The 14354-nt window shown below is 38.6% G+C and overlaps 1 protein-coding gene across 2 annotated transcripts in view; it reads right to left on the reverse strand.

The window, feature by feature from the left end:
- PAK1 (p21 (RAC1) activated kinase 1) overlaps positions 1 to 14354 on the reverse strand; it is a 96784-nt gene that overhangs the window by 51981 nt on the left and 30449 nt on the right. For both annotated transcript variants that reach the window (XM_021715744.1, XM_021715743.1), the window contains 3 exons: positions 9554 to 9654; positions 8917 to 9064; positions 2061 to 2098 (listed from right to left, as the gene is read on the reverse strand). In XM_021715744.1, the coding sequence (XP_021571419.1) occupies positions 2061 to 2098; positions 8917 to 9064; positions 9554 to 9654 (287 nt within the window). The remainder of the gene's footprint in view (positions 1 to 2060; positions 2099 to 8916; positions 9065 to 9553; positions 9655 to 14354) is intronic.

Raw genomic sequence — 14354 nt, forward strand, 5'->3', positions numbered from 1 at the left:
AGTTCTTAAGACAGTGCATATTAGGCACTCAATATTGACAGTTGTCACTATTCCTACAAATACATAAAGACACTTGAGCCACAACGCACAACTCAGCTTTGTTTAAACCCCTTCTTCACTAATTTACTGTTCAAAGATCTTATGTTTGCAAATTCTTCCCCAACTTTTAATCACATCTCTGTCATTTGATGAAAAGCAGCATGAATCAGGAGAAAGCAGTGCAGACTGGGAATTAGATGCCTCTTGCCATCAACCCTTTTTTATTTCAGTTTTATCATCTATAAAACAAGAATAATCACCTACTTTATTAAGCTCCTGTAAGGATTAAGAGTGAATAAGAAAGGCTCCAACAAAATGTAAGTCACTGAACATGTGACTTTTTAAAATATTTAATAACAGTAAAAACGACTCAGAGTAAACCAGTTCCCACTGCTGGAAACATGGCTCAAAGTATTTTGATGGTGATTCAGTATCGTGTTAGAAAGTAAATACTCTCCTGCTTAAAATTCTTTAAGCTTCTCATCACCTTTAAGATAAAGTCAAACTCCTACATGATACGGCCTGCTTACCACTCCCCCTCATCACCCACCTCTGCTCCCTTCACACTTCACATTCCAGTCATAACAAACTACTTGCATTTCCCTGTACAAGCATACCTCACGAACCTCCTTGTCCATGCACATGCTATTCCCTTTCTGTACAGAATACTCTCATCTCTCCTTAATCCTTGGTATCTTCTACCTCATTCAGCTCAGACTTTACCATCAGGAAGCTTTCTCTGACCCATTCAACCTTTTATTGAGTAAATGTCCACTGAATGTCAGGACTTGCCACATGCCAAGAATACAGCAACTAACAAGATAAGGACTGCCCCTGGCCTCAAGAAGCTTAGTATGTTGCATTGTGACTATCTGTTTGTGCCTTCATGTCTCCCACAAGACCAGGAAGTTCTTAGGTGCTGGGACAATGTCTGTCTTTGTATCACTTATTCATACAGGACCTGGTATAGAGTAGGGGCTTTTGCAAATGTTTAGTAAATCAATATGGAATAACTACCTTTGTACAAGAGACAACATCAAACATCAAATACAAAATAATAGCAGTATTATTCTCTTATATTATCACATTTTACTATTTATAAGACCTTATCAAGCACATCAACATCGATTTTATCCTTACAATTGCCCTGGAAAATAGAATTTGTAAGTTGACAAAGACAGAGGGACCACTGAGGCCATCTACTTGCACTTCCCAGCCAATTTTTCAGTGATTCCTATAACATCCCTTTGAATGGCAGGGCATTCGTTACAACTTCCGAAGACAGAATGAAAAACCTTAAATAAATAAAATGTGCTCCCTTCAACAATTAGACCTAATCATGATTTTATGGACTCCATAGATCAAGGAAAGAGAATTTTCTTCTAAATTCAGGTATTTCAAGACATGTCCAGATAAGACAGAGTATATCATCCTCGTTTTATTGATAAAAACATTGAAGCATAGAGAAGCTAATTAGCTTTCCTGACATCCAAATCTACAAAACTTAAAAACTGAGCCTAGAAGTCACATCTTTTGGTTCTCGGGTTAGAATTTCTGGAACATTATACAACTATTATGAATTCATACAGATTAAAAATAAAGTTGGGCATGGTGGCTCATGCCTGTAATCCTAGCACTTTGGGAGGTCAAGGCAAAAAGATTGCTTGAGCTCAGGAGTTCAAGACCAACCTAGAAAACAAAGTAAATAGGACTTCATCCTACAAAAAAATAAAAAAATTAGCTGTTGTGCCACTGTACTCCAGTCTGGGTGACAAAGTAAGACTCGCAGCTAAAAAAACAAAAAATGCAAATATCAAAAAAAGAATTTCCAGACCAGTAAAGCTGTAAGGGATATCCACTGCTTATTAAGTCTAATTCCTTTATTGAATAGATAGGAATTCCTAGGCCCAGGGTAAAGGAGTAACCAATATGAGTGCCTCCCAGATTAGGCCCTGCCTCTACCATAAAGTCTTGATCCTTACCTCCATACCCGTTCATATCAAAATAGAATAAAGACTTACCAAAGTATTAGAAGAATTATAATCCTCAGCTGACTTATCTGCAAAGGAAGAAAGACCAGAGACTTAGTCAATAAACAATTACTTGAAAGCTAATACTCTGGCTTGAAAGCTAAGGAAATCTATCTGGTTAAGTACTTGCCATGTTCAGAGAATAATAGTATGACATCATGCTAAGCACATTCTACATATCGCCTCCTCTAATACTCTTTATGATTCTAAGTACTATTATTATACCCACTTTTGTAAATTTGGAAACCAAAGTTCAGAGAAGTTAAGTAATTGTGTGACATTTAGTGACGGGATATTTTCTGAGACATGTACTGTTGGTGTGATTTTGTCATTGTGCAAATAGAATGTATTTACACAAACACAGATGGTACAGTCTACTACACACCTAGGGTATATGGTATAGCCTATTGCTCCTAGATTACAAACCTGCACCACCTATCACTGTAGGCAACTATAATACAATGGTAAGTGTTTGTGTTTTATAGATATGTGATATATCTTAAAAATATCTAAACATGGGAGAAGTTCAGTAAAAATATGGTATAAAGGATTTTTTAAAAATACACCTGTAGGGGCACTTACAATAAATAGAGCTTGCAAGACTCCAAGTTGCTCTGGTTGAGTGAGTGGTAAGTGAATGTTAAGGCCTAGGACATTACCATATGCTACTGTAGATTCTATAAACACGTAGACTACACTAAATTTATTTTAAAATTAAGTAGACCAAGTAGAAGAAAGAATCCCAGAGATGGAAGATAGGTCTTTCTAATTAACCCAGACAAAAAATAGGAAAAAATGAATTAAGCTTCTGAGAAATATGGAATTATATAAAGCACCCAAATTTACAAATCAGAGGCATTGCAGAGGGAGAATAAGTTAATGTAAAAAGCATGGAAAACATATTCAAGGAAATAATTCAAGAAAACTTCCCTGGTCTTGAGAGAGATCTAGACATCCAGATATAAGAAGCTCAAAGAACCAAGGCATATAGTTGTCAGACTATCCAAAATCAACGTGAAAGGAAATATCCTAAGAACAGCAAGAAAGAAGCACTGACCCACCTATAAAGGAAAGGACATTAGACTAACAGCAGATTTCTAAGCAGAAACACTATAAAATCAGAAGAAAATGGGGGCGTATTTTCAACTTCCTAAGAGAAAAAAAATGATAGGGAAGATATTTATATCATGCCAGAAAAATGCTTCATAAAGAAAGGAAAAATAAAGTCTTTCCCCCAACAAACAAACACTAAGGGGATCCTCACCACTAATGGTCAAAGGAGTCCTAAACATGAAAACAAAATGACAATGCTCGCTATCATAAAAGGTCACATAAGTACAAAACTCACGCAGCACTACAGCAAGAACAAAACTTCACATCAATATTATCCCAGAATGTAAATGGCCTAAATGCCCCACTTAAAAGATACAGAGTGGGAAACTGAAAAAAACAGAAAAAGAAAAACAAGACCCAACCATCTGCTGCCTACAAGAGAACCACCTATGGTCAAACACAGTCAAAGACTCAGAGTAAATGGGTGGAAAAAGTTATAACACATGAATGGAAAACAAAAATGAGCAGGTACAGCCATTCTCATACCAGATAACCCAGACTTTAAACCCACAGCAGTAAAAAAGACAAAGAAGGGCATTATATAATGATAAAGGGTGCAATTCAACAAGCAGATTTAACTATCTTAAATATATACACACCTAACACTAGAGCACCCAAATTCATGAAGCAAATACTATTTGACCTTAGAAAACAAATGCAACAAAAACAAAAATAGACAAATGGTATTTAATTCAACTAAAAGTCTTCTGCAAAGAAAAGGAAATAATCAATAGAGTGAACAAAAAACCTATTTATGTCAACAACAAAGGACTAATATCCAGAATCTACAAAGAACTCAAACAATTCAACATAAAACAACAAACCACCCCATCAAAAAGTGGGCAAAGGACATGAACAGACACTTCTCAAAAGAAGACACAAGCAGCCAACAAACTTATGAAAAATGCTCAACATCACTAATCATCAGAGAAATGCAAATTACAAAAATAGTGAGATACCATCTTATACCAATCAGAATAGTTATTATTAAAAAGTCAAATAACAACAAATGTTGGCGAGGATGCAGAGAAAATGGAAAACTCATACACTGTTAGTGAGATTGTAAACTCTCATACATTGTTAGTGGGATTTCAAACTCGAAGAAAAACAGTATGGAGATTTCTCAAAGAACTAAAAATAAAATTACCATGAGATTCCAGCAATTCTACTAGTAGTTATCTACCCAAAGGAAAACAAATCACTATATAAAAAAGATACCTGTGCTTTTGTGTTCACTACAGTGCCATTTACAACAGCAAAATCATGTAATCAACCTCAGTGACCATAAACAATTGACTGGATAAAGAAAATGCGGTAAACACCCGCCATGGAATACTATGAGCCATTAAAAAGAATGAAATCATGTCTTTTGCAGTATTGTGGATGGAGCTGGAGAATATCACCATAAGTGAACTAGCTCAAAAACAGAAAACCAAACACTGCAAGTCCTCACTTACATGGTAGAGCTAAATGGCCACAAAAATGGAAAGAATAGACACTGGGGACACTAAAAGGGGAAAGGCAGGGAGAGGGTTGGGGTTCAGAAGTTGCCTACTGGGTAAAATATTCATTACCTGGGGAATAGACCACCTGAAGCCCAATCTCCACCAGTACACAATATGTTCATGTAACAAATATGTACTTGTTCCCCTTGAATCCAAAATTAAAAAATTAAGTAAGTGTGCTGCAATCTCATGATGGCTATGACATCACTAGGTGATAGGAATGTTTCAATTCCCTTATAATTTTATGACACCTCTACCGTACATATGGTCCTTTATTCTGATGCATGATGGATACTTGCAGGATACAGACAGGTTAGACAGAAGAATTAAGATTTGAATTCTGTCTGGGCTTGGTGGCTCAGCCTGCAATCCCAGCACTTTGGGAGACCAAGGCGAGTGAATTGCTTGAGCAAGCAGGTTTGAGACCAGCCCAGGCAACTTGGCGAGACCTTGTCTCTATAATAAATAAAAAATTAGCCAGGTGTGGTACTGGACGCCTGTAGTTCTGGCTACTTGTAAGGCTGAGGCGGAAGGACCACCATAGCCCAGCATGTTGACACTGGTGTGGCCGTGAGTGTGCCACTGCACTTCAGCCTGGGCGACAGAGTGAGACTCCAACTCAAAAAAAAAAAAAATTGAATTCTGGTGTAATTTTAAATATTATGCTAGAACTGTATCCACATCATCAGCTATATCACCATTAGGCTTCAATGGCCAAGGAAATTTCCTGCATTCAAAGAGAAAGGGAAAGAACCCATAGCACCATCCTGAACCATCCATGCCAAATCATGACCAGCCTATAGCTTCAGCTTTCGTAAGAAATCCTTCTATAACCAAATCTATTCCCCACAGGGATTTTGGGACTAATGTTTAAGAAAAGAGAGGGCTTAATCTTGTCAAGTCTAATTATAGACATGAATAATAATAGAATAATAACAATCTAAGAATAGAAACAAGCTCCCTCAATGAAGCCATTACCATTTTTCACTGATTCTGAGATGTACTTTTTTTTCACATAATAACTCTGAAATAGTGATATGTCCTACAATCAAAGGCATTTCATGGTTTAATTAGCAGCTTTGTCCCCCTGTAGTGATATATAAAATAATGACATATCTTACAATCAGTAGTCTCTTAGATTTGAGGAAATTTGAAATGGAGACACAATGGAAATCTTAGCAAGAAAATTAGAAATCATTTCAGGATATATCTTAGACATAATTCATTTGTTTTTCTTGTCCAAAAGAACATTCACTTAGGCAGAGTACAACACTATGCCTTCACTGCACTACTCCTAACCTATCTACGGCTAGCATTTTTAAGGACTGGTTATTTTGTTAATAAACTCTTATGTCATATACAAAACAAGTAAACACTGTTCCTTTAAAGGTGATGTACAATTTCTATAAATCAAAAACAAATTTCAAAGCACAGAATGACAGAACAGAAAGTACTTACAACTCCTTCATTTAAAAAATGAGGAAAATGAGGCTCAGAAAGGAAAAAAGAATGGTTCAAGGTCACATAAATAAGGTGCCAAATAGGGTTAAGATCCAGTTGGAATGCCAATCTAGTCTACTTTTTTCCTATCACATTTGCTACTAATTGTTACAAAAATTTAAGTGCTGAAAAATCAGAAAAACTAGTCAGGCTCGGTGGCTCAGCCTGTAATCTTGCGCTTTGGGAGGCTGAGGTGAGTGGATTGCCTGAGCCCGCGGGTTCGAGACCCACCTGGGCAACTTGGTGAGACCTCATCTCTACAATAAATCAAAAAAATAGCCGGGCATGGTAGCGCGCGCCTGTAGTTCCAGCTACTTGGAAGGCTGAGGCGGAAGGATCGCCGGAGCCCAACAGGTTGAGGATTTGGTGGCTGGGAGCAGCCACTGCACTCCAGTCTGGGCGACAGAGTGAGACTCCAACTCAAAAAAAAAGAAAAATCAGAAAACCTGACAAAAAACTATTATGGAGGGTTGTGCTTGGCTTATAGATGGCAAAGGGTTAAAGGCCCAAGTTTAAAACACAATTCCATCACATATCAACTGAGTCACCTTTGGTATGTCATTTAATTTCTCTGAGCCTAATTAATTTCTTTGAGTCTTTAAAATAGGGATGAAGCCGGGCTCGGTGGCTCAGCCTGTAATCCCGTGCCTTTGGGAGGCTGAGGTGAGTAGATTGCCTGAGCCTGCGGGTTCGAGACCCGCCTGGGCAGCGAGACCTCATCTCTACAATAAATCAAAAAATCAGCTGGGCGTGGTAGCACATGCCTGTAATTCCAGCTACTTGGAAGGCTGAGGCGGAAGGATAGCCGGAGCCCAGCAGGCGAGGCTGCGGTGGCCGGGAGCGGCTACTGCACTCCAGTCTGGGCGACAGAGTAAGACTCCAACTCAAAAAAATAAAAAATAAAAAATAAAATAAAATAGGGATGATAGTCCCTCCCCTCCAATACCTCAAGACCATCATAAGAATCACATGAGATAATTCACTTGTGAGCGTATACAAACTGAAGTAGTATTATCATAACTAAAAGTATGAGAAGGGAGAACACAGGGAAAAGAGAGATAAGACATCGAAAATACGACTTTACCTAGAGCTGGCTCTTGTCTACAACTTATAGAAAATTAAAACTCATACATATACATATATGCATGTACACAAATTTATACACCCAAAAGTAAATGTATGCATACATATGCATATATAAACATTAATTATTATTCATATATGTATGCACAAATGAAATACACACAATTTCCTGAATGTGCATTTCTATGCACATGTTCATTCATGAACACTTAAACTTTAACTCCAAACTTATGCAAGCTCACAGGGATATGCCTCCATATACATTCATACATACATACATATATACATGCCACTTGAACATATCAACGTACATGTACAGAAAAGATTCTCCCAAAGATTTAGGTGCTGAAGCTTTCAAAGATAGCCTCTAATCTGTTGTCTCTATGATAACGTCCTTAAGCATAAGCTCGTTTCCTGACTAGAAAACCTTCCCACCCTGTAACCCTCCACTCGAATTCCTCCTTGGAATGACCCAGTCCCTCAATGGAAAAAGTGAGACACTCAGCAGGGCCAGAAGAGAGGAAGGAAATACTGCTGGGCACATGCATGGCCCTCTCCTGGGCACCACCATGGCAGTATGAGTGAAGCTGCAGTCTATCCTCTCCACCATCTGTGCCCTTGAAACAAGCCAGATACTGGCTGAGGAAAGCATCCTTCAAAACTAGTTCATCCTTGGCTCTCACCTTCCCAATCACACTGCCCTTTGAAGGTGGCAACATGAGCAAAGAGCGCTGGACTGGGAATTAAAAGACTAGCTCGCCATTAAGTTAGCCACATTAGAAAGGCCTTCTTTGGCTTTCATGTCTGCAAAACAAGGGAGAGCTGATATACACTAAAGTATTTGCTCTAATATTCTGAGATGCTATATAAAAAACAAGCTCCCTGCTCTCATAAGTTATCCTAAGAAAGGAAAAATTTCTCTGTTATAGAAGGAGATCCAAATAAAATTACTAGAGGCAAGTAGTAAATTCAAAAGGTGCTGGAATCAGGAGAGCTGGGTTCTAATCCCAATTCTGCTATTAAAAATACTCTGAAAAACACAGTTCCTTATACAAAGGGTTCATCTAAAGAATAATTTATTATTATTGGCCTGTTTGTTATGTGACTGATAAAAATTAGTTCCCAGAGGACGAAACTGGGCTTGCTTACTTTAAAAGATACACATCAATGTTATTAAACAACTAACAATATTAACAATAAAGATGATAATGATAACCACATTTTCACAGTGCTATTTCACAATCTATAAAGAACTTTCACATGAGCTTATTTATTCCTCACTACAACCTCTTGAGATAGGAATTATTCCCATTTGAGGCTCAAAGAAACGAAGTGACTGTCAGAACCTAGCAAGTGTCAGAATTTAGACCTTCTAGCACAAAGCCTGTGTTCTTTATACATAATATCATGCTGTTTTTAAAAAAAATGTGTAGTTTCAGAGTGAAGACTCAAGTTTGATGCAAAAAGCCCAAAAAGCCATCATCTTGGGACTCAAATTCCTGAATTTCATTTTAGCTAAAGTGCTACCTCGCCACCTCCACTCTTTCTAATACTTTCTTCTCTCGCCTCAGACTATTAGGCATGTGAAGCTTTACCACCCAGATTAAAACCGTCTCTTGCCAAGAATGCCCTGAACACAGTCATACCTGTAAAGCTCATATACTTCTGGCTATTGGAAGTCTTCTTTGAGTTGTAAAACTCCAACACATCCAGAACAGCTTGCGGGTTTTTCTTCTGCTCTGACTTAGTGATATTTGATGTCTGAAGCAAGCGGGCCCACTGCTCTGGCATCCCCTATAAGAAAGACATGCAAGGTTGTCAAGAAGGTATAATCAGAGGGGACCCTGAAGGAAAACTGGAGCTAACTCTGATACCTGCTAGCAGCTAAAGATGAGTTTGTTAGTGATTATTTTCTCTCTATACTCTCAAGAGTTTACATAAGCCTCTTTTGTAATACCTTTCTCATTGTATTAGTTATTTCTTAAGACATTTGCTCCTTCACCAGGCAATATCTCCTTTAGAGCAGGAAGATGCTCCTGCATCATCAATGTCCCACATAAGCCCACCATTTAACAGAGGTTTAATTTAAGGAATGGAGCTTGACAGTCTTCTCTGGATACAATTTTGGAAATGAGGAAAGTATCCCTCTCATGAATGTGAGAAGATTGTAATCAAGATCTCAGGCACACACAAAAGCATCAAGAAGAAGAGAAAGGATTGAATCTAACAGCACATTGCTAGAACTCTAAAAGACCAAAGGCCTTTCTGTGACCCAGGACTTACTGTAAACTCCCCTGTGACAGCATCGAAACCAACATGAATCGTGTGCTCAAAATCTGAAGGAAGAGATATCTCTGGCCGTTCCTTCTCCTTCTTTTTATTTGCTGCAAGAGAAACAGACAAAAGGAAAAAAGAAACAGGGACATTACTGTTTTTAGGCTTATTTAACTCTTTGTCGAGCTGTAGGCTCCTATAGAGGGCAAGATTTGTCTACTTCACATATGTATTTACAGGGTCAGTCACAGTGGCTCACGCCTATAACCCCCCAGCACTTTGGGAGACCGAGGCAGGAAGATTGTGCCAAGGAGTCTGAGACCAGCCTAGGCTACATAGCAAGACTTAGTCGCTACAAAAAATAAAATAAGTTGGACATGGGGGCATGCACCTGGATTCCCGGCTACTCAGGAGGCTAAGATAGGAAGATGACTTGAATTCAGGAGGTCAAGGCCGCAGTGAGCCAGGATTGCACCACTGCACTCCAGCCTGGGCTACGGAGTAAGACCCTAACTCGAACAAACAAAAACAAAAAATCCTGCTGTCTGGGAAGCCCAGCAAATTAACCAAAAGGAATTCTTAATTTCTAATGCCTTAAAGACCCAGTGTAACCATGATTAAAGTTAACAAAATGTGGAGGAACACAAGAAGGTCTAGAGGCCAAGTCAGTTTGCCTCTACCTTATTACAGTATATAGTCCAGGAGCTGTTTTCTCATCTGAACAAAGGATGGACTAGATTTATCTTAAGGGCCTTTCCAGTCCCTACATTCTACGAGTCTATGAAAACAGAAAGATGCACCTCTCAAAGCTCTGTAGTGAGATTCCTTCCTGAGATGGCATCTCACAGTTTTTAATAGGTATTTCATATATATTATCTAATACAATCACCACAATCCTGAGAGGCAATTTTTACTTGTAGACTAGGAAACTGAGGAACAGACTTGCCTATAGTTATCAAGTAATGAAGATTCAAAAATTCTGGCTTCAGCTGGGCTCGGTGGCTCAGCCTGTAATCCCGCGCCTTTGGGAGGCTGAGGTGAGTGGATTGCCTGAGCCCACGGGTTCGAGACCCGCCTGGACAGCGAGACCTCATCTCTACAATAAAGAAAAAAATCAGCCGGGCGTGGTAGCGCATGCCTGTAATTCCGGCTACTCGGAAGGCTGAGGCGGAAGGATCGCCGGAGCCCAGCAGGTCGAGGCTGCGGTGGCCAGGAGCAGCCACTGCACTCCAGTCTGGGCGACTGAGTGAGACTCCAACTCAAAAAAAAAAAAAAAAAAAAAAATTCTGCTTCAAAGTTAAGCCCTTTACAATCTACTTTACCTCCCCTAAATAATTTCAAGTTAAAGCAAGAAAAGATACTTTGGTGTACTAAGAAGACATGATATCAAGAACTTATCATATATGCATCCATAACATACATTATTTTCCTTCATTCTTACAATTCTATGTGATAGATATTACTACAGCCATTTTACAGATAAGAAAACTGAATCATTTACTTGTATAGCTAGTGAGAGCTAGAATTTGAACTCAGGTCTGATTCCAAAGGTTCTTTCTTCAGTATTTTAATGAAAACCATTTGCCTACATGCCAAGTGCTAGAGTTTAAGCTATTTATGCACTTGGCAATTTCCCTCCCAGCAGCTGCTTTGAGAAAGAGAAGGCTAAGGGGTATACCAGGGCCCCAAGTCAAACAGTCATTTATGACATAAGTCCATCTGTCTTCTTCATAGCTAGAATGCATGGGACATGTGGCAGAGCTTTGGAAGTGCTTTCTCTTCCAAACTGCTTTCTGTTTCTAAATGTCCTCTGATCTGGTCACTTAAAAGGTTTTAGGGAAGTATCATTATATTAATGTTTTATTTAGATTTTTTTATATCTATATTTTTATATATTATTTCTATTGTATATTATTGATATACTATAAAATACATTATAGACATGAACTGTTAACTACAGAAGGAACTCTGGTAATGAAGACTCAAAGAGAGAGTGGCTCAGGGATGAGCAGTTCATAGAAAAGAGCCCCAGGGAAATGAAATCATTTAATACATAAACACACAGGTAATGCTGAAGTAAGCTGTGCTTCTACTGGCCATATTTCATCCTGGGACCTTTGAACATAGCTCACATATTCCCACCTCCAAGTTTCCGCTCATTTTTTCTTCTTGCTGTTCAGAATGCTCCCTTCTTATTCTCCCTGTCTCAGCTATCCTTTAAAGACTGGCTCAAGTCCCATTTCTTTCAGGAAGGATTCCTAATCTTTCCTCTCCCTATGAATTCCCAAGGCACTGAGTCTGCTACATCACCAAGCATCTAGTCATTTCCTGTCTTGTATGATTCCTTGCTATTTTTAAGACCTAAAATGTAAGCTTATTGAGGACCAAAATCATGGTTCTAATTATGATCATTATACTTCTGAATTTAAATCCAGCATGGAGTTTATTTAGTTCAGGAACACCCTAGAAAATATTAGAGAATGAATCAGACCATGTAATTCCACTCCCTGAGGAGAGAGGCCCTGAGAAGTAAATTGACTTGTCCTGATTCATAGAGTGCATGGCTAAAAAAAAATTAAAATAAATAGATCAATAAATAAATAACATAGAGCCCACAGTTGCAAAACTCAGTTCACCTGATCAAGTCTTTCACCCTTGATTATATCCTCTGATTCCTAATGACTGATTTGATTGTAAGCTACTACTTACTGACTTAACTGTTTAACTAGACTAGACCTGGGGTACAAGAACAGGAAGGACCTGCTGAAGTGGGAGAGGAGTGAAAGTAGAGAGAAGAGGAAATCTAGTGGCAGGATTTAACCTGGGTGCTGTGCAATTTTGGCTGAGTACCCTAGCTGGGGACCACCTGCAGGAAACAAAGTTCCTGAGACAGGAATACAGGAAGAAATGGAGAAGCCATGCAGTTCCAGAACCACCTGGAACCCAGTCAATACCTTCTTGGAAGTAGCAACCACCTCCCTTACTTGTGCAATAGCCCTTCACAAAGCTCTTTCATAGTCATTGTCTCATTAGCTCCTCACAACAAACCCAGAAGCTGGACAGCATGAGTTATTTCCATTTTACAGCTAAGTAGACTAAGGTTAGGAAATTAAAAGAAATCCCTGCCAGAGGGAAGACTCTTAGGCTAAGAGTAAGAGGAAGAAAGATTCAGTATTATCTTTGCTACTAACTCACTGTGCGATTCCCCAGGAAAGTTACTTTTTCTGAGCTTAAGTCCTCAACCTATATAATAGGACTATGATACATGCTTAGTTTACAAATGAAGGTTGGTAATAAATCACCTTTCTGGTGAAGATAATACCTGAAAGAAGTCATGAAAAAGAAACAGGAGTTAGCCAAGCAGAGATATGGAAGGGAATTCCAGAAAGAAACAGAATAAGCAAAGGCCAAGAGAAGTAAACAGCGTGAGCTTTCTCCTAGTTTTCTACTTTTCATAAATTCTTACTAGGTGTTGTGATGAAAATGTACTGGAATTAGATAGTGGTAATGACTGTACAATCTTTTGAATATACTAAAAACCTTTTATTGTACATTTTAAGATGGTAAACTATATGATGCAAATTATATCTCAATTTTTTAAAAAGTAAATGTAATTTATTATATTAAGAAAACAAAGAAAAATATATAATCAATTCAGTTAATGCAGAAAAAGCATTTGCTAAAATATTATATCAGTCATGATTTAAAACTCTTAGCAAACTAGGATTACAAGGGAATTTACTTAATCTAATAAAAGTTAATTACCAAAAACTGCAGCAAGCCTCATACTTAATTGTGAAATACTGAAAGCTTTTCCTTGAAGACTAAAAACAAGAGAAGAGAATTCTCCATCACCACTTCTACTTATGATAGTACTGAGAGTATTAGTCAATGCAATTAGGCAAGAAAAAGAAGTAAAAGGAGAAGGATTCAAAAAATGACTACAATTTACAGATAATACACATATGTACATGAACATAGAAAACTCAAGCAGGAGAAAAATCTTCATGCCTTAGAAAAGGCAAAGATTCCAAAAATCGAAAAGAAAGCATTAGGAAGAAAATAACTAATAAATTTAACTATTAAAATTCTATCAGAAACCCTGCCAAGCATGTAAGATACCATTAAGAGCATAATGGGGCCGGGCTTGGAGGCTCAGTCTGTAATCCCAGCGCTTTGTAAGACTGAGGCAGGTGGATTGCCTGAGCCTATGGGTTTCAGACCAGCCTGGGCAATTTGGCAAGACCTCATCTCTACATTAAGTCAAAAATTAGCTGGGCATGGTAGTGCATGCCTATAGTTCTGGCTACTCGGAAGGCTGAGGTGGAAGAATCGCCAGAGCCCAGCAGGTCAATGCTGGGGTGGCCGTGAGCATGCAACTGCACTCCAGCCTAGGCGACGGAGTGGGATTTCAACTCAAAAAAAAAAGAGCATAGTAAAAGATATTTGCAACATATATAACTAACAAAAGACTCACAACTAAATAAGAATTCCAACAACAAGGTTGAAAATTCTTTAAACTAAAGAAAATGAAAGTACTGTGTAAATTAAAGAGCTTTACTAACATGAATTATCATTAATCTAAGAAGCTGTTAGCTGGGCTCGGTGGCTCAGCCTGTAATCCCACGCCTTTGGGAGGCTGAGGTGAGTGGATTGCCTGAGCCTGGCGGTTCGAGATCCACCTGGGCCACTTGGCGAAACCTCATCTCTACAATAAATCAAAAAATTAGCCGGGCGTGGTAGTGCACACCTTGTAGTTCCAGCTACTTGGAAGGCTGAGGCGGAAGGATTGCCGGAGCCCAGCAGGTCG

Source organism: Carlito syrichta, unplaced genomic scaffold, assembly GCF_000164805.1.
Source record: "Carlito syrichta isolate Samal-C Ts95f unplaced genomic scaffold, Tarsius_syrichta-2.0.1 Scaffold307339, whole genome shotgun sequence".
Classification (NCBI taxonomy): domain Eukaryota; kingdom Metazoa; phylum Chordata; class Mammalia; order Primates; family Tarsiidae; genus Carlito; species Carlito syrichta.